This window comes from Ictidomys tridecemlineatus, chromosome 12 (genome assembly GCF_052094955.1).
Source record: "Ictidomys tridecemlineatus isolate mIctTri1 chromosome 12, mIctTri1.hap1, whole genome shotgun sequence".
In the NCBI taxonomy this organism is placed as follows: domain Eukaryota; kingdom Metazoa; phylum Chordata; class Mammalia; order Rodentia; family Sciuridae; genus Ictidomys; species Ictidomys tridecemlineatus.
Genome location: NC_135488.1, coordinates 31271235 through 31298326, shown reverse-complemented (window position 1 = coordinate 31298326; position 27092 = coordinate 31271235). Strand labels below are relative to the sequence as shown.

The 27092-nt window shown below is 37.6% G+C and overlaps 1 protein-coding gene across 3 annotated transcripts in view; it reads right to left on the bottom strand.

Moving 5' to 3' along the window:
• Positions 1-200: 200 nt before the first annotated feature.
• Positions 201-27092, bottom strand: part of Zc3h8 (zinc finger CCCH-type containing 8) — a 28770-nt gene continuing 1878 nt past the window's right edge. The window contains exons 2-9 of one of the 3 annotated variants that reach the window (XM_005340239.5): positions 25477-25573; positions 15329-15563; positions 13842-13975; positions 12096-12218; positions 11305-11416; positions 10197-10306; positions 8469-8516; positions 201-672 (exon numbers count right to left, since the gene is read on the bottom strand). In XM_005340239.5, the coding sequence (XP_005340296.1) occupies positions 8484-8516; positions 10197-10306; positions 11305-11416; positions 12096-12218; positions 13842-13975; positions 15329-15563; positions 25477-25573 (844 nt within the window). In that variant the 3' untranslated portion in view covers positions 201-672; positions 8469-8483. The remainder of the gene's footprint in view (positions 673-8468; positions 8517-10196; positions 10307-11304; positions 11417-12095; positions 12219-13841; positions 13976-15328; positions 15564-25476; positions 25574-27092) is intronic. The other 2 variants (XM_078028299.1, XM_078028298.1) reach the window with 2 other exon arrangements.

Sequence of the window (27092 nt, the reverse complement as noted above, 5' to 3'; positions counted from 1 at the left end):
GCTGTGAGCCAAACTCAACCTTTCCTCCTTTTAAGTTGATTGCCTTGGGTATTTTGTCACAGTGATGAAAAGCTAACCAACAATAAATATTACATTTTAACAGAGAAATTAATACCAAGTTCAGGAATTGTACAGCAAACATCACTCTACTTTATTTAAAATAGTAAGAAGCTGGAAACAAATGTCCAACAAGAAACTGGTTTAAAAAATCATAAAGTCATACTTTATTTAAAATGGAACTGAGTGGTCTTTAAGTGTACATTGCAAAGTATTTGGTGACACAAAGAACTATTTTTGTGTTATCTCAATGTGTTCCTAACAATTTTTTATCCTCAAACCTCCTGCAATTCTTTACCCATCCTCAGGTAGACTAACTTTGCTTCCCACTGTATTGAGACATCTCCATTAGAAGACTTCTGCAGTGAGTCACAACAGTCACCAACCAGTTAGCATGTCTGCTACGCCTGCTCCTCTGCTGTGCCAACAGCTGGAACATCCTGTGAAGACCAACCCCTCCACTGGTGCCTGAGATTCCGTCCTCCTCGCCACCCATTAAAGAAACTGAACACCATCACAATGACACCAGAGGGCGCTCTGCGTGAGGAATCCTGTAAACTACCCCAGATCACCAGTCCAACAGGCACAGGCAGGAGCACTCTTCATTTATACAAGCTGCAGGAGAAAACAGAGAACAAAGCACATCAGCTCATGAAAATTAGCAACTCTGCTGCCCCATCTTTGCCTCAGGCACGATGGTGCAGGCCTGTAATCCCAGCAACTGGAGAGACTGAGACAGGAGGGTCACTAGTTCAAGGCTAGCCTTAGCAACTTAGCAAGGCCCTAAACAGCTTACTGAGACTCTGTTTCAAAATAAAAAGGGCTGGGGATGTGGTTAAACACCCTGGGTTCAATCTCCCACACCGAAACAATTGAACAATTAAAAAAAAAATCATGTAGCAGAGGAAAAATAACACAAAAATCCAAATGATTTACATACTCTTTTTTTGGGTAAATCAAAGAACACAATAAAAAAATAAAATTAAAAAACTAAAACCATACCGTAAACTTGTATATTAAAAAAAAACCACTAAGATCAGAAGTGGAAATAATGAAGTAAGAGTTGACTGATCTCAGAAATGATATAAGAAAAACAAAATCATCAAAAAAATGACAACTGTTAAGATTTTGATGAAAACATAGTAAGAAATATTGAACAAAAGCAGAAAAAGGAGGAAAAAAACAAAAATGAAATGAAGTACAATTTAATGAAGAGCAAAGAAAACATGTTCTAGAGAGGAAGAACTGCAAATGTCACATACAGCTATACATGACAAGTGAAACCAAATGGTCAGGTGGATAATTGTGAATGGGCTTAAATTCACTCATTGGGAGAGTTTGTATTTATTCTACAAAGGAAAACAACTATTTATGCGCTTACAAAAGCCAAACTAAAAGTTTTTCAGAAAAGCTAAAAATAAAGCAACAAGCAAATGAATAATTAAAGCAAATGGAGCCGGGCACAGTGGCGCACACCTGTAATCCCAGAGGCTGAGGCAGGAGAATCATGAGTTCAAAGCCAGCTCAGCAAAAGAAAGGAACTGAGCAATTCAGTGAGACCCTGCCTCTAAATCAAAAACAAAATAGGGCTGGGGGTATGGCTTGGTGATTAAGTGCCCCTGAGCTCAATCCCTGGTACATACTCCCTGCCCCCAAAGCAAAATGGAGTACGCCAGCAGCAACTCAGGAGGCTGTAGCAGGAGGATCGAAAACTTGAGGCCAGCCTCAGCAACTTGGTAAGATCCTGTCTCAAAATAAAATAAAACATAAATAAAAAGTGTATGGGGGCGGGATGGGGCTGTGGATCAGTGGTAGAGTGCTCACCTGAAACATGTGAGGCACTGGTTCGTGCCTCAGGGCCACATAAAAATAAAGGTATTGTGTCCACCTACAACTAAAAAAGTATTTTAAAAAAAAGTATATGGGGAAAGTGCTCCTGGGATCAATCAAAATATGCCCTCCCTCCAAAAAAAGGGGCAAACTGAAATACATTTCAAGTTGTAGTGTAGAATCTGAAACCACATCATCTTTTGTACTATTACATTAATCTAATAGTCTGTATGTAGATAGGATGGATTTTTACCCACAGATAATTTATAACCTCATTCATTATTTATTGGGAAAATATTAGTTTACTAAGTTAGCCAGATCTTCCAAATGTTTTATTATATAGTGTTTTTAAAACATCATTCTTTAACATCGCCAATCTTACCAAAAAGACTTTAGGTTTAGGAAAGCTTTTAAGCTCACAGAAGCAGATCAGAAGCTCTGGAATTGTATTTTAATTCAAAAGTTTGACTTATTATCACTGATGACAAATATTTTCAGTTGTCCTTCTTGAAGAGACAAGTTCACTCACTTGTGAAAAGTGCTTGCTATGCATACATCTATGTGTTACAAAAAAAGAAAGAGTACACCCTGCAAGTAAAACTAGTATTCATGATAAAACAGGGCTGGGGGTGCAGCTCAGTGGTAGTTTGCCTAGCATGCATGAGGCATGGTTCTACCTCTAGCAGAGGGAGGGAGGGAGGGAGGGAGGAGGGAGGGAACAAGGAAGAGAACCCCCCCCCATTCTGCTTGCCACACAGCGGCACAGGGCTTTTCCTTAAGAATGCCATTTTGTGCAGAAGTACTTCCCACATCTTCATATTTTGCTACACTCACGTTGAACAGGCCTTACAGTCAAGGTTAAATAATATCCACACTGTTTACTACTTTTTCAAGGACATGTCTGAATGAATGTGTGAATGTGGCACCGAATGCAGAGGTTTCCAGAAGGGAACTCCACTCAAGTTTTAGACACCGGACAGCCCCCTGTAACAGACACTCTTCTAGTGGAAATGCCTCCATTGTTTCCCCATTAAAGAGAAGGCTGACTTTCTTATGAAAGTAAAACACGATTCATCATGGTAAGAAAGTATCTATCCAGTGATCTTATCTACACACACATACACACACATCATTGTATTTCTACACACTAACAATCTGAAGAGGAAATCACAGACTTTCTCTTCACAACTGCGTCAACAAGCTCTCTGCTTCCTGGCTGTCGAGAGTTTTCGGCTTTCCTCTGCCATGCCTTCTACCATGATGTCTGCTTCCCCTTGGGTCAGCCACGGGCTGAGACCTCAGAAACATAAGAAACCTCTGACTCCTTCTGTTCGAGTTCCTTGACAGAATCTGCTTGGTGATCCAACAGCAGACTGCAGCCAGCTGACCTGGAGCCCCAATTCCCTGGAGATCAAGGGATGAACTAAGCAGGGACTTGAAAAAGATCCCTTTTGAAATTAAAAACCCTTTCCTGATAACTGCTTTTACTTCTTCCTGTTGAGGACAGACTTCAAGGAAACAGGAGACTGACTAACTGATTTTACATTTGTATGATCACCTGGCTTTTGCTTCTATACAGTGTACTGCAGTCTAGCTGTTTCTCCCCAGTTTTACTGAAACTGTATAAAATTAATTTCTTCTTAAAAAAAAAATCAAAGCCCCTGGACTGGAACTGATACTGATGTTAAACTGTCAACACAACCCAGAGCACTCTATGAATTCAAAGCAATCCCTATCAAAATCCCAATGACTTCTGCAAAAAATAGAAAAATCCATCCTAAAAGTCATATGGAATACCAAGCAACCTAGAACAACCAAAACAATCTTAGAAAAAGAGCAATGTTGGGGGCTAACACTTCCTGACTTCAAAAGTTACTACAAACCTACAACAATCAAAGCGGTGTTGTGACAGCATAAAAACAGACATACATATCAAAGGAATGGAACAGAGAACTTAGAAATCAACATTCACATGCATGGGCAAGTAATTTTGACAAGGGTGCTATGATCATTCAGTGAGGAAGGGAAAATCTTTCAACAGATGTTGCTGGTAAACTGGACACCCATTTGCAAAAGAATGAATGAGGACTGTTATCTCACACAATATATACAAACTCACTCAAAATGGACCAAAGATGTGAACATGAGAACTAAACCTACAGATCTACTAGAAGAAAATCTATGGGAAATGTCTTGCAGGGCCAGGTTTGGGTGTACACCCAGAAGAACTGAGAGCAGAGTTTTAAAGAGAACTGTGCAGCCATGTTCACAGCAGTGTTATTTACCACAGCTAAGCCAGAGGGGACCCAGATATTCACACACAGATGAACGGAGAGCACAATGTGGTTTTATATGTTCACAGCCATGGAGAGAGGAAATTCTGATATGCTATAGTACAAACGAGCCTTGAGGACATTAAGTGAAATAAATCAGAAAGGATCAACGCTCATATAAGGATGCTGCTTATATGAGAAACCTACAGTAGTTGAAAGCAGATACAGAAAACAGGATGAATGGCAGTTCCAGGGTCTGGGGATACGCGGAATGGGAAGGCACAGAGTTTCAGTTCTGGAGATGGAGGGTAGTGACAGAAAACAATACAAGTACACTCAGCGCTACGGAACTATGTAACTAAAACTAGTTAAAATGGTAAACACTGCATTTTACAACAATAAAAAAACAAATCTAAAAAGTATCTGTTTCTATTTTAAGTGTTTGGGGTTTTTTGTTAGGAATGAGCATTGAACTTGGTAGGAAGATTTTCAGCACCTAAGAAATTATCCTAAAAACTGCTGTTCTGTTGTTTTACTCAGGATGACCTTTGTTGAGTCCCTTGTGGGATGTTTTGTTTTGTTTTGTGGTGTTGGGATCAAACCCAAGGCCTGTGCATTTTAGGCAAGCCCGGTACCACTGAGCCTCACCCTCAACCAGGACTTTTGACTTTTGAAATGATCTATGTTACCTTGACAAAAAAATATTTTTTTTTTTTTTAAAGAGAGAGAGAGAGAGAGAGAATTTTTAATATTTATTTTTTAGTTCTCGGCAGACACAACATCTTTTTTTTTTTTTTTTTTTTTTTTTTTTTTTTTTTTTTTTTTTTTTTAAAATTATGTTTATTTATTTGTTCTAATTAGGTATCTATGACAGCAGAATGCATTTCGATTCATTGCACACAAATGGAGCACAGCTTTTCTTTTTTTTTTTTTAAAGAGAGAATGAGGGGCAGGGGACAGAGAGAGAGAGAGAGAATTTTAACATTTATTTATATTTTCTTAGTTCTCGGCGGACACAACATCTTTGTTGGTATGTGGTGCTGCTGAGGATCGAACCCGGGCTGCACGCATGCTAGGCGAGCGCGCTACCAGTTGAGCCACATCCCCAGCCCCCTACAACATCTTTGTTGGTATGTGGTGCTGAGGATCGAACCCGGGCCGCACACATGCCAGGCGAGCGCGCTACCGCTTGAGCCACATCCCCAGCCCCGACAAAAGAAACACAACTTTTGGGATGTAAGTGGCATGGTGTGTTTAAGGGAGATTTGTGGGGTTAGAGGTAGGTTAGAAAAGAAGAAATGCAAGTAACCTTGGGGCAAAATAAGGTCAAAGAATGTAAAAGGAATGATTCAATAAAGGACAACTAAAATGGAAATTAATATAATATAAAATAGTATTAACAATGCAAAGTTGATTCTGTATAGAGGATAATGTAACTGTCAAATCTCCAGACAAGCTGACCAAGAAAAACAGAAAGCATTCAATATAAGATCATAAAAAGGTAGATATGACTGTAATTGCTAAAGACATCAAGAAGAAATTAAGCTGGGAATGGTGGTGCATATCTGTAATCCCAGCAGCTTGGGAGGCTGAGGCAGGAGAATCGTGAGTTCAAAGCCAGCCTCAGCAAAAGTGAGGCGCTAAGCAACTCAGTGAGACCCTATCTCTAAACAAAATACAAAATAGGGCTGGAGATGTGGCTCAGTGGTCGAGTGCCCCTGAGTTCAATGGCCAGTATCCTCCTCCCCCCTATAAAAAAAAGAAGAAAATCATAAACATATGCCACAATATCCCAAAACTCTGTATTTAAATTTAAAAATTGAAGCATAGTTCTGCTATGTAGCCTGGTCTGGTCTCAAGCTCCTAGGCACAAGACATCTTCCTTCCTCAGCCTCCTGAGCAGCTGGGACTTAAGGTGCATGCCACAGTGTCCATCTTATAACTCCTTATTTCAGAACTTGCCATTAGGACAATGTGACACTCTGTAAGGACAGACACATGGGTCAATAGAACACAAATGAGAATCCAAAAATAAACCCACACATTTATAGTCAATTAATTTTTAACAGAGGTACCAAGGGAACTCAATGGGTAAGGGGTAATCTTTCTAAAAAATGGTATTGGGACAATTATGTATTTACATTTAAAAAGATTAATTTAGACCCTTAACACATGATTCCCACAAATTAACTCAAAATCAATCAGACTTATTAAATGTAAGAGTTAACCCTAGAAAACTTCTAGAAAAAAACTTAAGACCAAACCTTGTAACCTTCTGTTAGGCAAAGAATTCTTAGATATAACAGCAAAGGCATGATCCACAAAACAAAAAAACTGATAAACTGTACTACATCAAAATGAAAAGTTTTATGCTTCAAAAAGACACCATTAACAAAACACAACAAGCTAAATACAAATTGGGACAAAATATCTGCAAATCATATTATCTAATACAGGACCTAGAGCCAACATATATAAAGAACTTCATAAGAAAACATACCAGTTAAAACATGGGTAAAGATCTGAATTGACTAACAGCAATAATCATATGAAAAGATGCTCAACACCATCAGTCATTAGGAAAATGCAAATTACAACTACAATGAGATATCACTTCACCTCTATCTGAAAAACTGTAATCAAAATGACTGATGGGCTGGGGCTACAGTTCAGTGGTAGAGTATTTGCCTAGCATGAGTGAGGCCCTGGGTTCCATCCCCAGGACTGAAAGAAAAGAAAGACAAACACAGTCACATAAGTGTTATTATAGTAATTAGGGTAGTTTAATATTAGAGAAACAGATGACACACACCAGAGAGGGATTACAAATAGTGGGACAAACATTCTTTTTTAATTAAATGATACTTGGGAGATTGGTTATTGGTGCAGGGGGAAAAGGAGAACAAAAAAGAGCAGAATGAAGTCCCTATCTCAACCATTAAGAAGAAAAGAAATCAAATCGCCTCACTTCTTCCTTTTCCCATTTAATAGCTCTTCCCACATCTCAAGTTCAAAGGGCCTGGCCATGTGGCTAACTTTGGCTGATGAGTGGTTAAAAAGTTAAAAAGTGATGGCTACAGGAGGCAGAGCCAATTCTGCCAAGGCCAGCTGAGATCAGCTTGAAGATGCACAAAAAATAAACATTATGTTACTGAAAGTATCACACTGTTTTTTAAAAACCATTATTGTGGCAACTGTTCACTGATAAAATTCCCAATGAATTAAAATATAAATGTATAAAGCAAAATGCCAACACTTAAAAAGAATGTTACATGACTTCATGGCCTCAAGATAGGGAAGAATTTTAAAAATAAGACACAGACATAAAATCAACCATAAAGAGAAAGTATTCTGCCAAAATTAGTCGGGCTCAAAGAAAGTGAAAAAGAGCCAGCAAAATGTGAGAAGACCTGCCCGCATTCTTCAAAGGACTAACTATATCAGGAATTCATAAAGTCAGTGTATAAAGGCAGACTATTAGATGGCATTTCACCAAAAATCAAACTGAAAAGCCAGTAAGTGTAAGAAAAGATGCTGGACTTCACGCAAACAAAACTTTTTGGTTTAAAAAGAAAAAAAAAAATTAGAGTACTGACAGTACAAGTATTGGCAAGGAGTTCTGTACATACACTTTATGGGATATTAACTAGGGCTCTGCTATTTTCTCAAAGACCAAAACAATACTTGAAGAAAACACTCTGAAATTACAACTTGACTATTTGATGTAAGTCTAAAACATTTATCAACCGTGACTCAACTTTCCCTTTAAAACTCTTTGTAACAGGAGTACTACTTCTCTTAATTAATTTGCTTTCCTGGGTATACTTTACTATCTTAAATTGATACAATTCTACTCCTTGGTATACACCATGGAGATTAATATGTGGAGTTTGTATATGAATATTTATAATAACACTTTACATCTTAAAAAACTAATAATAACCTAAATTTCCACCAATAGTATAATAAACCATAACATAAAATAAAATGCTATACAGGACTAAAATGAATGAATAAATGACAGTTGCATGCATCCACATGAATGGATTTTAGAAGCATAAGGTTGAGTGAAAATAGCAAATCTCCCATTAACATATAGAGTATGACACTGTTACCATAAGCAAAACTAAACCTATGTTCAGTGAATTACACATACTGGTGAATCCCAGAAAGACAAGTAAAGAACACAAACATCCATGACAGACAAACTCAGGTGGGGAGAAGGAAAGATGGAGAGCCACACATCTGTGAATATGTATTCTGTAATATTTTTAGAGACAGACAATAAGTAGCAGTATATTCTTTTACCTTTTTATGTCTATTTTATTTGCATGACTTCTTTTCACTATCCAAAACCTAATAGGAAAAAAAGATTACATAATAATTTTTATACATATTAATGTCTAATTAGGTACACCGTCATTCTTATACTTTTTAGATGAATCCAGCAAAATTCATCCTAATAATAATCTAATAACTACTACAAGAGGAAATGAAAAATCAATTTTACACTTATAATTTTCCCATGTTCATAAAAATAATAATTACATATTTTTAGCAACATTTCTAATTTCAGAGTAACTTTTCATATTTTACAACACAAAAATGTTTAAAAATAAGCACCAATTGAAAGTAAGTTCAACACCTAAATATTCATCCTGCATCTTCCATGAAGAGGAAATTCTCTTATACAATAACAGAATAGCATTATTCTTCCCAAGATATCTAATATTGATATCATAACATTAGCTAATATACCATTTATATAGAAATTTCTCCAATTATCCTTTGTAGCTTTCTTTTTCTAGATCAGTCATTATCAAGAATCACTTACTTTATCTGGCAATTATGTCTCATTAACTTATTTTTATCTGGAACAATCTCTGTTATGGTCTGAATGTTTGTCAGTCCCCAAAATTTATATGTTGAAATTGTAAACCCAAAGGTAAGCCCTCATGAATCAAATTAGTGTCCTCATAAAATAGGCCATAAAGAGCTCATTTGAGTCCCTTCCACCATGTGTATATACAACATAAAGGGAACATTTTATTTTTCTTTTTTTGCTCAAGAGAACTTCTATTGTATATATATTCCATTTAATTTTGAAGCGACCACCTCCGTCTAATAAATGGTAAATGAAAGAACACAAGTGACTACAATTTCTCAATAATCTTTTCTCACAGACCAAAAGAATACTGAAGAAAATATTCTGAAATTACTACTAGCATTCTTTGATGTAACTCTAAATCTTTATCAACCCATGGCATATTAACTTTCCAAAAATATGCCATTTTATTTATTTTATTTCCCATCCCATCCCATGATATGATACAATACTGGGGAATGAACCCAGGGGTGCTCTACCACTGAGCTACAGCCCCCGATCATTTTTTAACATTTTTGAGACAGGCTCTCGATGAGGCTGGCCTAGAGCTTGTGATCCTCCTGTCTCACCCTCCCAAGTCATTGGAATTACAGGTGTACACCATCCAGTCTGGCTTAAAACATTATAATAGAAGTACCACTTCTCTTAATTGCTTTGCTTCCCTTACTTTAGTTTAGGTATTAAAATTAATTCCACTGAAGGTTTTCAGAACATTACAATTTATGTCAGCAATGAATATAAATATTCCTTTTAGCTACAAGAAAAAATAAACAAGTCAGCATGGGAGAGCATACTTGTAACCCCAGGAACTCAGGGGGCTGAGGCAGGAGGATTCACAAGTTCAAGGCCAGCCTCAGCAACTTAGCAAAACCCTTGGCAATTTAGTGAGACCCTATTACAAAATAAAAGGACTGAGGATGTAGCTCAATGATAAAGCACTCTTGAGTTCAATCTCCAATAACAGAAATAAGTAAATAAATAATATAAAATACACTCACACACTAATAAATAATTTTCCAAATGGAAATAAATTCTTGGATAATTATCAGTCCTAATATATCTAATATACTAACTTATAAGACTTATTATTACTTAAAGAAAATTTTATTGAAAAATAAATATTAATAAAAAAGTATTAAAATTGTACTTACTTTAGCCAGCAGTTCCTGTGTTTCAGCAGTAAGTGGAGCATGTGAAAACTTGCAATATTCTCCCTGATAACATTTTGTTCCTGTATGGTAAAACTTGCAAGGATATTCATGTAACCCAAATGTTAAGGAAGTAAACAATTTTAATCAAACTAAATAATTTGTTACTAATTTTCTTACGTAATGACTTTTCTTGCAAGTAGAAATACTGAATTCTCTATTTAAAATATAAAATTAGATGGGCCTGGAGGTATAGGCCTATAATCCCAGCAACTTGGGAGGTTGAAGAAGGAGGATGCAAGTTTGAGGCCAGCCTCAACAACTAACTGAGACCCTATTTTAAAATTAAAAAAAGACTAGGAATATAGCTCAGTGGTGAAGTGCCCTTGGGTTCAATCCCCGGTACTAAAATAAATACATTTTTACAACTTTAATATTATTTTCTAGGAAAAGTTAGAATTGAAGACTCCTAGCCTTTTTATTTAAATTAAATTTCTTCTCAGTTGTAAATGAACACAATACCTTTATCTTACTGATTTGTTATTATATGGTCTTGAGGATTGAACCCAGTGTTTCACACATGCTAGGCAAGAATTCTACCACTGAAATACCCCTCCCCCAGCCTTATATAAACAAAAACTAATTTTGTGGTGACCAAAGATGCTGTCACTCTCAAGGGTTTAAGTTCCATATTTTTACAAGATGTCTACAACATATACAGAAAACAAGCACAATAAATTAAGCAATCCCTGCTTTTTTTTCCCTAAATAAAGTACCCTATATGAGTACAAATCCAGTTAGTTAAATGTCAGCAGAAAATCTGAGGATATCTTTCTGGGAGATGGGTAGGTCTCATTAACCCACTATACTACTGGGTTGAACAGAAAGGATCTTCGTTTGAGAGATTTTCTAAACAATCCCTCTTTTCTTTCTTACCGAGGGGTTGAGGGGGGGGGATCTATGTACAACTTAACCACTTTGATACTAAGTTGAGCTTATATAGTATAATGTTATAGCTTCAACACCGGCTTCATTAAAAATTTGCACATTTAAAACATTCATATAAATACCTATGGAGAGTAAAGTTATTGTATCTTATGATAAAGGATATTATGCAAATATAGACAGTTTTCTCCTCTGGTACAATAACCCTGTACATAAAACTTACACATTTCCTTCTTCTTCTCTATCTCTGCATCATGATTAAATTTACACTGGTCTCCCTGGGCCAAAAAACAAACAAAATAAAACAAAAACAGAGACAAGTTATTATTTCTCTTACTTAAGTAACTGCAATTTAAATCCTACTAAACTTTAAATAAGAAAACAATTATAGAAAGATTTTAAGGTCTTAGAATATGGTCTAATTCTTAACGTGTTACTTCATAAGCTCATGATATGTATCTGCTTAAAATTTTCATGAGCCTTAAACATTTTAAAAACAAAGTATATTTAAAAATTTTTCTATTTTTTAAACATAAAAGAATACTTCACTAAAATTTTCTAACAGAACTTTCTCCAGTAGGAAGCAGTTATTAAATCCTACAAATATGATGAGAGGATCAAACGAAAATAGCAGTATGTTTTATTTAGAATATGAGTACATTTTTATTATCACCTTACATTTTAGTGTGTGTACATGTATATACGTATGTATACACAAACACACACAATTTTTTTTCCCTGTCCTAGAGACTGAACCCAGGGGTGTTTAACCACTGAGCCACATCCCCAGCCCTTTTATTATTATTACTATTTTTTATTTTGAGACAGCGTCTGAGTTGCTGAGGCTGGTTTTGAACTTGCAATCCTTCTGCTTCAGCCTCCCAAACTGCTGGGATTACAGTTGTACACCATCACACCCAGCCATTTTAGTATATTTTTGCTCGCATATTTTTATACCTTAATACATTTCCTTTCAAGAAAATATTTGCAGATTTGTTTTCCCTGGCGTTCCACTGTATGTTGGTTGATGAATCCCTGACTCATTCTCACATGCTGCTGCTTCTCTTTAGGTTTATCTTCCTTTAAAAACAAAAACAAAACATCAAATGTGAGAAAAATAAAAATATTTTATTCTGCTCACAAAATTAATCTACCTTTAAAATATTAATTTGTATCTGTTCTTCCTCTTTGTGTTTGTTTGTGTGTGTATGTGTGTGTGTGTTTCTAAGACTTGAACCCAGGGGCACCCTATCACTGAACTACACCCCAAGCCTATATTTTATTTTGAGATAGGGTCTTGCTAAGTTGTCCAGGCAGGCCTGAAATTTGTGGTCCTCCTATTTCAGTCTCCCAAGCAGCTGGGATTACAGGTGTGCACTAACTGTGCCCAGCCCAAGTCTCTAAAATGGCCTTCGCATGTTAAGATTTGGACTTTTGTATATCAGTTTACAATTTTTTTAAAAATTTCAACAGCATTCCATCACTGAATATTAGTATTTGTGTAATTTAAATATTTTATTATATTTTCCCCTTCTTTTGTAAAAATGAATGAAAAAAGTAAACATGAAAGCAATATTACTTGTGATAAAAAGTGAATCCTAGGGCCAAAGATCTCTAGAATAATGGAGACAAATTTGAGAAATCATAGAATAGACAAAAGCAGTAAAATAAATAGTTTTTATGAAATTTTCACAGGTGTGAGCTGAGGATACAGACCAGCTGAAGTTAATAAACACAACCAAGCTCACAGTGTGCAAGGGCTGTCAGATCCAGATGCATCATCATGTGAGTCAATGTAACCAAACAGTTGTGAGCATGGAATAGAATGAGGAAACCAGCCAGCCCTGGTGTGGTCCTAGCTGACTATGGGCAGTTACTGAACCCTTGAGCTTCAGATTTCTCATTTGTAAAATATGGAAGCAGGGATAAATTTCATATAAATCTGTTTCAATTTACAAAACTTGCTTTCTTTGTTTTGAGAAGGGGTCTGGCTACACTGCCCAGGCTGGTTTCAAACTACTGAGCTCAAGTGAAGCTCCTACCTCAGTCTCCCAGGTAGCTGGTACAAGGTACACACTACTGCATCTAACTAATATCTGGTACTTCTAATATTTTAGTCCCCCACACAGGAGGCTGTGACCAAGTCTAATAAAAAAAAATTGCTAACCAGTTTTAAAGCCCTCAGAAAAGCAGAATTCAGAGGAATTCACTGATTGTTCTACCCTAAATACATCTGCAGACCAAGGAAGAGAACCTCTACAAAGCAAAAATCAACATATCAGGATGACAGGGGGTGGGAGACTTGGTAAAGCAATGCTCAGACATAGCACCTGTTAGAAACCCACAGGTAAGGGACTGCAATAAAGTAAACTTTGTGCCTTCTGTGGCCTTTGAAATGTCTTCAGGGCTATTTTATCTTCTTTCGGCAACACTCAAAAATCAAAGGCCATGTGCTCATGTATTCGGGGACGACAGGGAATGTGAAGGCTTAAAATGGGTGCTGGTAGCCAGTGTGAGAAGGAAGGATGTTCAAAGGTAAGCCAGAGGACCACAGAGAGCCCACTGATGGCAGGGATCTCACCTCTGGATAACTGACTCTGAGGAGTGCTCCCACCTGACAACATCAACGTCAATTCCTGTCACTGAGATTTGTGATGAAATCCTGCAAGCATGTGGGTACCCTATGAGCATATGTTCTCATACCTCTTTCTGTGAGCCACTATTCCTCAGTAAGGCATTTGGTCCTTTGTTTCCAGGCCCAGGCCATTTTCGTTTCATTTTCTTCTGTTTACCATGCTTGTGACCAGCTTTAAGGTTTTTATTTTTTGGTTTAGTAGCTAAAAACAAGAAAGTTTATTTTTAAAACGACTTAAGCGCTGATCCACATGCATCTTCTTTTAAAAAGCAATTTACCTGCAGCCCTGCCTGAATTAAGTCAACAGGATATGTTACATTCCTCAGTAAACTACCTGCAGGGGTTATGCAGGCTCAAAATGCAGACAAAAAGAAAAAAAGTTACCCTGAAGCAATGGGAAACACACAAACACATACACACACACACTTTTGTGACCCTTATACAGATGAGACCCCAGAACTCAGGAAGATAATTCCCTCTAAATAAAATCTGTAAAAACAGGTTTGAATTAGAATCCGTTAGCATGGGCCAAAGTCACCTACAGTTGTAGGTCATGGCAATGGTGACTTGAAAGTCTGAGGTCATTCTGCTGTCAATCAAAAGTCAAGGTGGACCTGGGCAGGACTTTCTGGAATAAAAAAAAACTGGAGAGCAGGAGGAGCATACTATCGTTCTCCTGAGAGGATCCACTCTCTCTTTTAAGAACGTCCCCCTTTCCTTCTTCCAGTAACTGTTAATAAACTCATGACTATTACTCTGAGTGACATATTTGAAATCTGACGTAATTATAAGAATTGGGGTTTGAAGGGGGAGGCCCTTTGTGCTGCCTTGATGTCACAGAAGGCCTCTGCCCTGAAACATTATTAGGGGAGAAAAAGCAAGATAACTGAGAAATCAGTCTTGTAAGCTACAAGCCAGATCCTTTGGAAGTGTTCAGGGTATGATGATCTAATTAGGAATTGCCACAGCACTGCAAGAGAAAAAAAAATTCAAATGTTTCACATGACCTCACTTAACACAGATTTTTCACTGAAAGTATTTTTTATAAATTAGTCACAGATGTGTTTTGAATACAAGAAACACTTGCAGGAAAAAATACAGTAAAAAGAAAGGATTAAGAACTTCATTTATAATTGTCATTTGCCCTCCTATCTATGTTAAAACCCATTTTAATAGTGTAAAAGAATACATTTCTGCATGTAGTCTGACATACAGCCATTCCAGCCACCACTTTTTAAGTGACAGCAATGCAAACAGGCACTTCCTGTCTCCACACGTGCAAAACCTAGGGCGTTGGCCTTCTCCATTTAGATACCGACAGAACCTTTGACAAAAGCCTGCCTGCAATCCCCTAGCTCCTCATGTGAACAGTGAGCATTAGAACACGGCCTGGCCACATCGCAGGTGGGGTCTGAGACCATGCAAGACCTATGAAAAGATCTATGAAAACCACAACCCTAACATGAGGTAAGTGCAGAACCCCAGTGCCTGTATATGGGCAACTGTGACTGTTTCTCTGTCAGACTTTTAAGAGGTATAATAGCTTGGTGCTTACCTTGTCGGCTATCTTTTGCTCCTTCTTTCTTTGTAGATTCTTCAGAAAATGGTAGGGACTGAGCAGCATTTGCCATCTCTTTAGCTTTTATGTACTGCTGAAGCTCTTTGGCAAAATTGTCCTCTGTTTCCAGGCTGCACACATCATTATCACTGTAGGAATCATAGTCTTTGCTTCTTGATTTTCTGCGGAGCAAAACCTTTGGTGATGCTGTGGAGTTTCCAGAATGCCTAAACTAAGTAAAAAATTAAAATTCCAATTTTAAAAACTGAGCAAGGCTAAAAACAACTTGGTAACACAGAAGAAATAAGACTGGTCATGAATGGATCATTGTTGATAATCCGTGATGGGCAGATGGGGTTCAAATACTATGTTCACCACTTTTACATACTTGAAATTTTTCAGAATTAAAAAACAAACAAACCAGCCTGACATACCCATCCTTAAAGATAATTTGAGAGAAGATTCAAAATTTCTACACTGTATGCTTTTACTGAATTAAAGTCTAAACCCCCTATCTTAATTACTGGATAAGAGGGGGTTATAGGATTATAATTCTCACAGTGCATTTCTTTCTCTGCAATGATGATTAAGTTTAAATGTCCCAGTTCAGGAATTTAATATTCCAAAAAGCACCCCACAAACTGTAATATCCCAGTTTGACTTAAGATACATCACAGCTACCAAAGCAAGTCCTTCTCCTGGAATTCACAGCAGTGGTGTCAGCAAATACCACAAGAAGAAAGACCTGTCCTGTTCTCTGTAAGACTCAACATTCATTCACTTGTTCACCAGCTTTGTGGTGCAGGGGGTCAAATCCCAGGGATTTGTACACTCTGCCAGCCCTATTCTACCTTTAGGACCAGTTCTCTACCCTGTTACTAGACATGAACCAAGGTAACAGCAGAAAACCCAAGCACCCAATGGAACAAAAACCCAGTGATGGGGAGCCCAGACTGATCATAATAGATCATAATAGATCATCATAGAATTTCTGAAAAAAAAAAAAAAAATCCCAAGTACTGGTTATTTAGGTGGTGACATAGTATATTGTTATACAATTAATGTGTACAATGTACAGTGCATTTTAAATAAAGTTTTTTTTTTTTTTTTAAATGACCAAGTACAAAAGGGTTCCTATTCTGATGTCAGGAGATGACATGCCCGCCATTACAATGGCCAAAGATCCTACTCCAAAGCATGCTGTGGAGGGGCTGGGGATGTAGCTCAGTAGTAGAGCATTTTCAGAGCGTGTGTGGGGTCCTGGGTTCTACTCCAGCATCTCACACACACACACACACACACACTCACTCTCTCTCTCTCTCTCTCTCACACGCACGCACACACACACACACAGCATGCTTTGGGGACCTGGTCTTTTATTTACTTTCACGTGATAACTAAGGCAACAAAACAAACAAAATCAAGAATAACTTAATGGTTTACTTTTGATGGTTAACTTCAAGGCTAGGAATCATACACCAGATGACTGATTGTAAACCTAGAAATGAACTTGCTGCCTGCTTAAAGAATTCTTGGCTAAGGAAGTTTGTTAATCTGACAATGACTTCAATGTACATTTTATCTTCATTGCACTAGACAAAACTCCAATTCATCTACTGCTTTCAGGTTACTACATTCCTTGACTCAAGTCTTCACAGAAGAGTACCTTTATCACAGGATAAATTTAACTTGTGTACTGACAAATTAAGGGTTGGCAAACATGAGTCTGGCCTTTTTTTTTTTTTTTTTTTGTAAATGAAGTGGATTTTTGCTTGTGTGTGTGTTTGCTTTTTGAGGTTTGCACCTTAGGCAAGTGCTCTATCACTGAGTAACATATCCAGCTCTCCCTATCTTTTGATTTTGAGACAGGATCTCACTAAGTTGCCCAGGCTGGCTTTTGATCTTCCTGCTTCAGCCTCCTGAGTCACTGGGTTTACAGGCATGTGCTCTCATACATGGTGTAAATAAAAGTTTTACTGGAATACTGTCACACCTATGCACTTTGTATTGTCTTGGTGGTGACAGAGGCAACATAGCCCACAAGGTTGAAAAGATTCACTAACTGGTATTTCATACTGGCTAACCTTGTGATAGATTATTTTGTTTACCTTGGTTATGGCCTTTATCAAGTATAGAGGAAACCAAAATATTATCCACTATGCAGTAATCTCCATGAAGTTTAGTTTAATCAAATGCACTGAGACTTCCTCCAGTGTATCTGATTCAAAATATCACAACAATCCACTTACACAAACACACAGGTCTAAATGCCAGAGCAGACTCCTTTCGCCACAGCAAAAGCATGCCTGATTTGTATTGAATGATCATTTGGCAACATTAATAAAGCCAGGACCGTCAATTATGTTATTTTATTAGAGATGAATATTGCTAATGATTCTTTCCAGAGAGCACTGAAATACATAAGATTCAAATGACCGATGACTTTTCTTCACTTAGCTTGTTATAAACTTAACTTCAGTTTGTTGTTCTGTGTGTAATTTACAAAGTATACAAACATGAGGCAGGGCACAGTGGCACGCACCTAAAATCCCAGGGACTTGGGTGGCTAAGGTAGGAGGATCACAAATTCAAAGCCAGCATGAGAAACATTGTGACTCTGTCTTGAAATAAAATTTTATAAAGGGCTGGGGACATAACTCAGTGGTAGAGCACTTGCTCTTGTGCAAGGCCCTGGGTTCAATTCTTGGCACTGAAAAAAATAAGTATAAAAACATGATATTACACTTTTCTCCTTTTGTAAAGTATTCTAAATTAAATAAATTTTTTTCTCAAGTGAAAGGGTTATTTTTTGTTTTTGATCACTATGGTCTATTGAATGAATAAGGCTTCCTCCAAAGAAATAAAACTGAGTACAAATGACTGTGTGGATAACTGTGTGTGCACAGGATGAAAAGTAATTCAGAGAGTTTGAAAAAGTTTTGACAGGAAGTTATGTTCTTAGGGCTGGCCTTAGAATGGAATGTGAGAGACTGAACTACAAATGAGAATGAACTAAAATTCTACCAAGAAAAGACAAAGCTATTATGCAAATTCTCAACATTCACCAGAACACAACCAACCAGGAACTTTTCAGCTGGGGGCGGGGTTTACCCAAAGAAATTAAATATATCATCTGCTAAAAGCTAAGGCTTCTCATGTGGGTACCCAGCCCTCTACAGTGAAGTACGATCATTTTACTGTTGAAGTAGATGGCAAAGTGTCACAGTTATTATGTAATGATAATACAGTGGTGCCAAATAACATAGTACATGCTGACACTAAAATACTGTGTATTCACCACAATACTACCACCACAAGAGAGCAATTGTCAGGAAAATCAGAAAATTGAAAACAGGTTATTTCAACACAGATTTCTTTCTTCAAAGAAACAAAAAACAAAAGCAAGGCTATAACCAAAGTAAGTTTCGAGTGGTTCACTTGCTAGCCAAAGAAAGTGGGTGGCAAGTTAACTGAGTCACACTGATTGCAGCAATTGAAGAAATGTGTTCTGAAAATTGAAGTTTTCAAGAGAGTTGGCCTTTGGATAAGAACAGCTGCTCAAACACATGAACAAATTGGGAGAAACTTCACCGTGTAATTTTAAAATAAGGCAAATGATTTCGGTGGTGTCCTGGCTCTTGACAAGCTGGCAGATGTCAGCAGTGCTGCTGTCCAAAGTGAAAGCAGGAACAAGCCCTCCACTGCCACAATATCAACTGCAGTCCCAGCAGTACATACCCAACACAAGGACAAAGGAGAGTGCCACTTTAAAATCCACCTAATTGTGCCAGAGAGGCACTTCCACCAAGACCAAGGAAGAATCTAATAAAGTTCCACGAATGCCTGCCAGGCAATGAATATACTCAATTAAAACAACTCACTTGTGGGGCTGGGGTGGGGCTCAGCGGTAGAATGCTCGTCTAGCATGTTCGAGGCCTTGAGTTCAATCCTCAGCACCACACAAAAACAAATAAATAAAATAAGGATATTGTGTCCAGTTATAACTAAAAACAAACAACAAACAACAACAACAACAACAAAAAACACGCTTGTAATCCCAGTAGCTGGGGGGGCTAAGGCAGGAGAATGGCTAAGTTCAAAGCCAGCCTCCACAAAAGCAAGGTGCTAAGCAACTCAGTGAGACCCTGTCTCTAAGTAAATTTAAAAAGGGCTGTGGATGTGGCTCAGTGGTTAAGTGCCCCTGGGTTAAAAACAAACAAAAAAACACATGATGATGAACTGCCACCAGTATTTAGCAGTACCTATCTATAATCAAAAGACCTTCAGAATTGACACAGATACAATTCCAGAAAACATCAGTAAAACAAATGAATCTTTACAATCAATTTTGATGATAGGTAACAGTAACTTTGAACCCCAATTAAGCAAACAATTTTCCTACAAAGAATCCCATTATTCTTATTAGAAGACCTGTATTACAAAAACTCAATTACTATTATGTCGAATTTTACCAATAAAATGTTTTCTCTTTTAATTACCTAAGTAGCTATATAATATCCTCAATTTTACTTCTCAACTTTTAAAAAAACCCTAAAATAGGGGCTGGGATTGTGGCTCAGCAGTAGAGCGCTTGCCTAGCACAGGTGGGATCTAGGTTCGATCCTCAGCACCACATAAAAATAAAGGCATTGTGTTGTGTCCATCTACACCTAAAAAAAATTTTTTTAAAAATAAAATAAAATAAAAATAAAAAACCTAAACTACGTGCTGTCTTGTTTTTACAGAAAATGCTTATTAAAAAGCCAAAATAAGGGGCTAGAGTTGTGGCTCTATGGTAGGGCATGTGTGAGGCACTGGGTTCAATTCTCAGCACCACATATAAATAAATAAAAATAAAGGTCCTTCAACAACTAAAAAAATATTAAAACAACCACAAAGAATGCTCTGGAAATGGGTATTAATGCAAACACCACCACTGACTGAGGTTTCAACCTATTAAAAAAAAAGCAGGAATAAATGAAAAACTGGTCCAGAAAAACCAGTATGATTCAAGGAAAAGAACTCAAAATTTAAGAAATAAAGCACAAAGATATTAAAGATTTTTCTAAAATTCTAGAATAAAAGCAAACCCTTAGTTTTTTAAATTATGTATTAATTTTACTAAACGAATTACATAAAGATGTTTGTTATTATACAGTCAAGTCTACTAAAGCCATGACACCATCCTGAATCCTGTTATATAAATACATAAAAAAAAAACTTCAAAATCAATGCTAGTAAAAATATTCACATATACAAAACATATGAACACATATATTTATGTACTCAACTTTTCCATTTTTTAATATTTTTTTTTAGTTGTAGGTGGACACAATATCTTTATTTTATTTTTATGGGGTGCTGAGGATTGAACTCAGTGCCTCACGAATGCCAGGTAAGCGCTCTTCCTCTGAGCCACAACCCAGCCCCCAATTTTTTAGTAAAAAACTAACAATTCAAAATTTATACTGCCTGTATAACAATTTCAGACAATTAAAAGTGTGTGTGTTCTTGTCCTCATTACTCAAGTTCTTGATTCAAAACTAAGGTAATGGACAAATAAACCATATAATCTGTATAGTTCCCCTTAGCTCTAAATTCTCAAAGTTATTTTTGGTCCCTCCTCACCTTAGAGCTCTTAAATAGTTAAACTGATTTCTGAAATAAAGTTATATAGAAAGAGGAAATTTCTTTGACTATTAAGAAAAAAGACAAAAATAAGCAATAAAAGAAAGATCTTTATACATGAAGATATGAGTAAAAGTCAACCTTCCAGAGCACAACAAATGAAAAAGCCTCATAGTCTCATCCAACTTAACAACAAGAATAAAGCGAAGAACCTACAAGCTTCCAGAGAGAACAGGACACTCATAAAGGAACTAGAACCAATTCCCCTTGCCAAACTGGACAGTAAGAGACAACTCAACAATGATCTCAAACTTAATTCTATTGCAGCCAAACTATCAATCAAGAGGATAAATTCAAGATTATTTTCAGAAATGTTAACAAAAAAAATTTTATCTCTTTCACATTCCTACATGGGGGTGTATAATGACCAAATGAGAAACCAAGAGCTAGAAAACGATATTTTGAAGATGTAGGGCTGCAGGCAGAGCTCAGTGGCAATGCACCTGCCTGACATGCACAAGGGCCTGGGCTCAATTGCCAGCATCAAAATAAATAAATAAAAATGTAACTTACAATAGTTTTATCAACCATCTAGCGAAAAATGTAATAAGACTACTGAGCAAAACTCAGGAAGGCATAAAGATTGGACAATATTTTAAAGATTTCAATTCTTCCCTAAGGATCTATAGATTCAATGCATTCCCTTTGAAAATCCTACCAGGATTATCTGTGGAATTCACAAACTGATTCTACAATTTATATGGAAGTGCAAAGGGCTTAGAAGAGTCAAGATACTCAAAAAGAAGAAAAACAAAGAGAATAAACTTGCTCACCTAACATCAAACTCATTATAAAGCCGTGGTAAAGAAGGCAGTGGGGTCTTGGGGAAGGGAAAAACCAGTGGAAGATGCACACTTGATTTTGACAAAGGTAACACTGAAAATCCACAGGAAAATACATCCCTTTACCCTCCCATAGATGGTGCTAGAACAAATAGGTGTGGTAATTACAAAAAGAGTAAAACAAAATTAGTCCCAACACTTCACAGTGATTATAAGCACTAAATAAAGGAAAACATTTTAAAAACTATGAAAATTAGAAATGTTTTTATTTAAAAAAATGTCACTGGATGGAAATAAAACTATGAAAAGAGGAGGTAACTCTAACACATAACCCATAAGAATGAAGATAAAAAACCATTCACATCCAGAACTACAAATCAAGGCAAAAAAATTACAGGTAATCTAGTGAGGGTGAGGGAAGGACACAAAACGTTGAACAGTCACACCAAAAAAGGAAACCCAAATAGCAAACTTATCAAAAGACAAACCGTATCTGCAGTAATATGGAAAATGAAAACAATATGGAGATACATTGGCCCCTCAGATGGCAAAACAAGGGCAGCAGTACCAAGCACAGAAAAGCGTAGGGACTAATAGAAAAAGCCTCTCAGAACTGCCTCTAGGAATATAAACTTGCAGCACTGCTTTGAACTAATTAGGTGTAATGCTCATACTTTTGCTTTTTTGGTACAGGGATAGAACTCAGGGATGCTTAACCACTGAGATATACCTCCAGCCCTTTTTATTTAGAGACAGGTTCTCACTAAGTTTCTTAAGGCCTCACTATATTGCTGAGGCTGGCCTTGAACTTGTGATCCTCCTGCCTCAGCCTCCTGAGTGGGATTACAGGTGTGCACCAGGGCACTTAGTTGATGCTCATACTCTTTTAAGATTCAGCAGAAGATAAATGTAGAGTACATGTATAGCAGAGTACAAGTGAAAGAAGGCAGCAGCACTGCCCCTAACCACCAAAAATGAGAGGCTGCCCAAATGCCCACTGATCACAAAAGTTGTTATAATCAATAATGAAGTATTATTATGTGGTCATGAAAAAGAATAAACAAATAGCAAATAGAATTTGTGAATCTCACAAAATAAAAACAGGCAAGAAAAACTGCATTCCTGGGCAATGACTAAGTAAGGAACAAATTGATGCATACACAAGTTAGGACCATAGTCATCCTAGGAGGAAAAAGGGGCTAAGACAGCAAGGGGGCAGCAATGCTTTCTCCACTTGCAGTGTTTACTTGGACACTTTTTAAATTTTTTTAATTCTAAAATTTGTTCTAATTAGTTATTCACGATAATAAAATGTATTCTGACATATATGGAGTGTAGTTTCTAACCCTTCTGGTTGCACATGATATAGAATTATACTGGTCATGTGATCACATATGCACATAGGATAGTAATGTCTGATTCATTCTTCTCTGTCCTACTCTCCTTCCCCTCCCTTTACTCCCTTGTCTAATCCAAAGACTTCTGTTCTTCCCTAATCCTGTCCCTTATTTTGAATTAGCACCTTCATAAAACATACAGCCTTTGCATTTTAGTGGGGGAGGGGATTGGCTTATTTCACTTAGCAAAACAGCCCCCAGTTCCATCCATTTACAAGCACATGCCATAATTTCTTTCTCCTTTATGGCTGAGTAACATTCTACTGTGTCTATGCACCACATTTTCTTTACCCATTCATCTTTGAAGGGCACCCGAGTTGGTTCCATAGCTTAGCTATTGAATTGAACACCTATAAACATTGGTGTGGCTGCGTCACTGTAGTATGCTGATTTTAAGTCCTTTGGATATACGTTGAGGAGTGGTACAGCTGGATCAAATGGTAGTTCCACTCCAAGTTTTCTGAGGAGTTTCCATACTGCTTTCCATAGTGGTTACACCAATTTGCAGCCACACCAGTAATGTATGAGTGTACCCTTTCCCCACATCCTTGCCAACATTCACTGTTGCTTGTGTTCTTGGGAACTATTGGGCACTCTGTTTTCAATGAGTCACGACACTATCTGTGTGTTCACTACACATCTGTGAGCTCTTTGCTCACAAGAACTGGGCTGAAGCATCTGCTTGGGAATAACCCAGGTGTCCATCACAGAAGTGTTTTCTGGAAGTTTCTTGGGATGACTGTACAATGTTCCCTAAGCCTGTCTGCTGTAGCAGTTAACACACAGACTGAGAGACTAATGATCGTGAAGGACTGGGCCTGCGTGACTGAAGCAGTATACATATCTGTGGGAAACTGAAGTGGCAGCAGCTTGGTGTCAGCCTTGCTCTCATCCATGGCAACAATACATGTCCCAAAAGGCAAAGGAAGAGTTGATGTGGGCAGCTGGAAGCCTTCCCAAGGAGACAAAGATGCAGCCTGCTCTCTTCTCTTCTGTACCTGCTGACAAAGCTAAGTGAAGAGTACCCTATGAAAGTCCACCTGTGTCTTAGGAGACTCACTGCCAGTACAGTGGGTGGTGTTAACTCTACAGAGTTAAAGTTCGCAACTAAAAAATAAAAAGTTTAGCTAGGCATGGTGGTACTCAGTAACTCATAAGGCCGAACAGCAAGGATCTCAAGTTTAAGCCCAGCCTCAGCAACTTAGCGGGACCCTAAGTTAAAAGGACTGGGGATGATGTAGGGTAAACTGGCCCTGGGTTCAACCTCAGTACCAAAAAGAAGAAAAAGTTCAAAAGAAAGAAGAGGTAAAAGAGAAGCAGATATTGGCCTTGCTGTGTTGCACTGCGTCCTTCCAAAATTCTTATGGTGAAGTCCTAACCCCTAGTACTTCAAAATGTGACTTTTTTGGAAACCAGGCCCTTACACATGTAATTAATTAAGATGAGGTCATCAGGGTGGGCCCTAATCCAATATGACTAGTGTCCTTAAAAAGGGGGATGTTCAGACTAACAGAGGCACACAGGGAGAATGTCATGTGAACACGAAGGCAGAGATCAGGGTGATACCAAGGAAAGCCAAAAATTGCCAGTAAACCAGCAGAAGCCAGGAAGCAGGCCAGAAACAGATTCTTCCGCACAGGCCTCAGAAAGGAACCAACCCTGCCAATGCCTTGTTCCCAAACCTCCAGCCTCCAGAATCATGGAGCAATGATTTTTTTCTAATTTTAATTTTTTAGTTGTAGATTGACCTTTACTTTATGTATTTATTTTTTATGTAGTGCTGAGGATCAAACCCAGAGCCTCATGTGTGTGAGGCAAGCACTGAGCTACAACCCCAGCCCCAATGAACTTCTTTCTAAGCCACATAGTTTGTGTGGTATTGTTATCCAAACCTAGCAAACTCATACAGACCTTAAGCTAGATACATTAATGCTGTTAAGTTAGCAAATCAAATCTCTTAAAAATTTTAATCCAATTTGATAGGAATGAAGTTTTAGAAACAATTTACAATTCATTTCAGAAATAAGGAATGTTGACATATTATCCATCTGATATGGGGGAAAATAGAAAAAAAATAAAATACAAATAATTTCTAGAATCAGTTTGTGTTAAATGACAACATAGTTACTGAATGCTAACTTTAAAAAAAGTGTGACCAAGTTTCCTAGATGTAAGTTAACTGGGTTCCAAATGCTGACTACAATGAGACAAACAGGATCCCTCATTAATTTCGCAAATCCATTCCTAGCTGTTTTTCAATATCCCAACTTAACCTTACTTTTTTGGGAATTTGCTCACACTCCAGTTTTACTTCCCATTTTATTTTCTCTTCTTGTGTTTCTTCAACTTCTGAATCATCTATTTCATCATCGATTCTGCAGCAAAAATATCAAATAACACAAAAGGGTTTTTTCAACCTGAAAAGGGTTCATACCATACCATAGTGTTAAAATTTAGTGCTTTGGCTTGTCTTCAATCCCCTCAAAGAAATTTCAAAGTCTACTCCAAATACTCCAGATAAATAATGTATAAAATTATGATGAGCAGTAAATGTCAAGATGTGTTATGAATAAACTTTAAGGCTGAAATTCTAGATCATACAATCGTAATGGTCAACAATCAGCAGCTACATGAATCATCCATTCAACCATCATTCCATTCACTCAACAAATAATGAGTAATCGTCATATACCAGGCTCTGAGCCTTGTATCCTGGGACACAATGGTGTCCCTGCCTCCTGAGAGCTACCTGCATGGAAGAAAAAAAGAGCAATTTTGATAAATGTGATAGGTCAAAGTCCATCCACGAGGAACATTTAACTGGGGCCAGAGGCTGTCTGAACTTGAAAATAGTTAAGAAGAGAAGGCACGCCAGGTGGAAGGTGGGGTGCCTTCTGCAGAGAGGAGAGACAAACATTGAAATGTTAAGACAGAAAAGACTCACAGGAATGAGAAGTTGACCAGGCATTCATTATTTCATGTGAATTAATTACCCAAGGGTGTTCCAGCAAAAATAAAAACAAAAAATGAACTCAAAAAAGATGAAACGATGGGAAATAGAAGACACTAGTGAACAAGTGTGTGCCCCAACACCACACCCTATTGTTCTTCCTTGCTCACTCCAAATCCTCACCTAATTTCCTTAAGGTCCATGATGATGAGCTCTCATATCACCTGACCTCCGAGCAGGATGGCACACAGCTGACCCCTTCCTGCCAGCTTCAGGAATGCAGAGCTTGCCTCATTTCTTCTCCCTCACCAGCCGCTACTTCTCACTCTCCTCTGCTGGTTCCCCATCTTCCCACGTCAGTCCTTGTGGCTCCCTGTCTACATTCCCATCATTGGTGACCTTCATTGCTTCTAGTATCATCCATCCCATAAGTAGCTGACTTTAACATCAAATCTCCATCCCAGAGCCCTCCCCTTAAAGCAAACAAAACCAAATTTCTATACAATACACCCAACTACAGCTCTGCCAGCCACATGATCTTCACATACCCAACAGTGAACTTGATCTTCTCCCTGAACCAGATTCTCTAACTTACGCAGCAATTCCATCCTTCTAATGATACTAACCAAATTCCTCTTTCATATCACCTATCCAACCTCTGAAGAAATTTAACTTATTCTGTTTCTAAAATACATCCATATTTTCTTGCTACTACATGACCTAAGGCGCTCATGTTCCCCTACATTCTACTCTTAACACAACCAGAGCAACCCTGATAAAAATGTAAATCACATGTGGCTCACAGTAAATGCCCGATTCCTCATGGTCCCTGCAGAATACCCAACATGACCTACATCCTCAAGCCCTCCCCAGTACCTCCCAGACTTTTGGCCCTACACTCTGACTCCTCTTCAGTAGTCACACTGGCCACTTTGCTCCCTGCA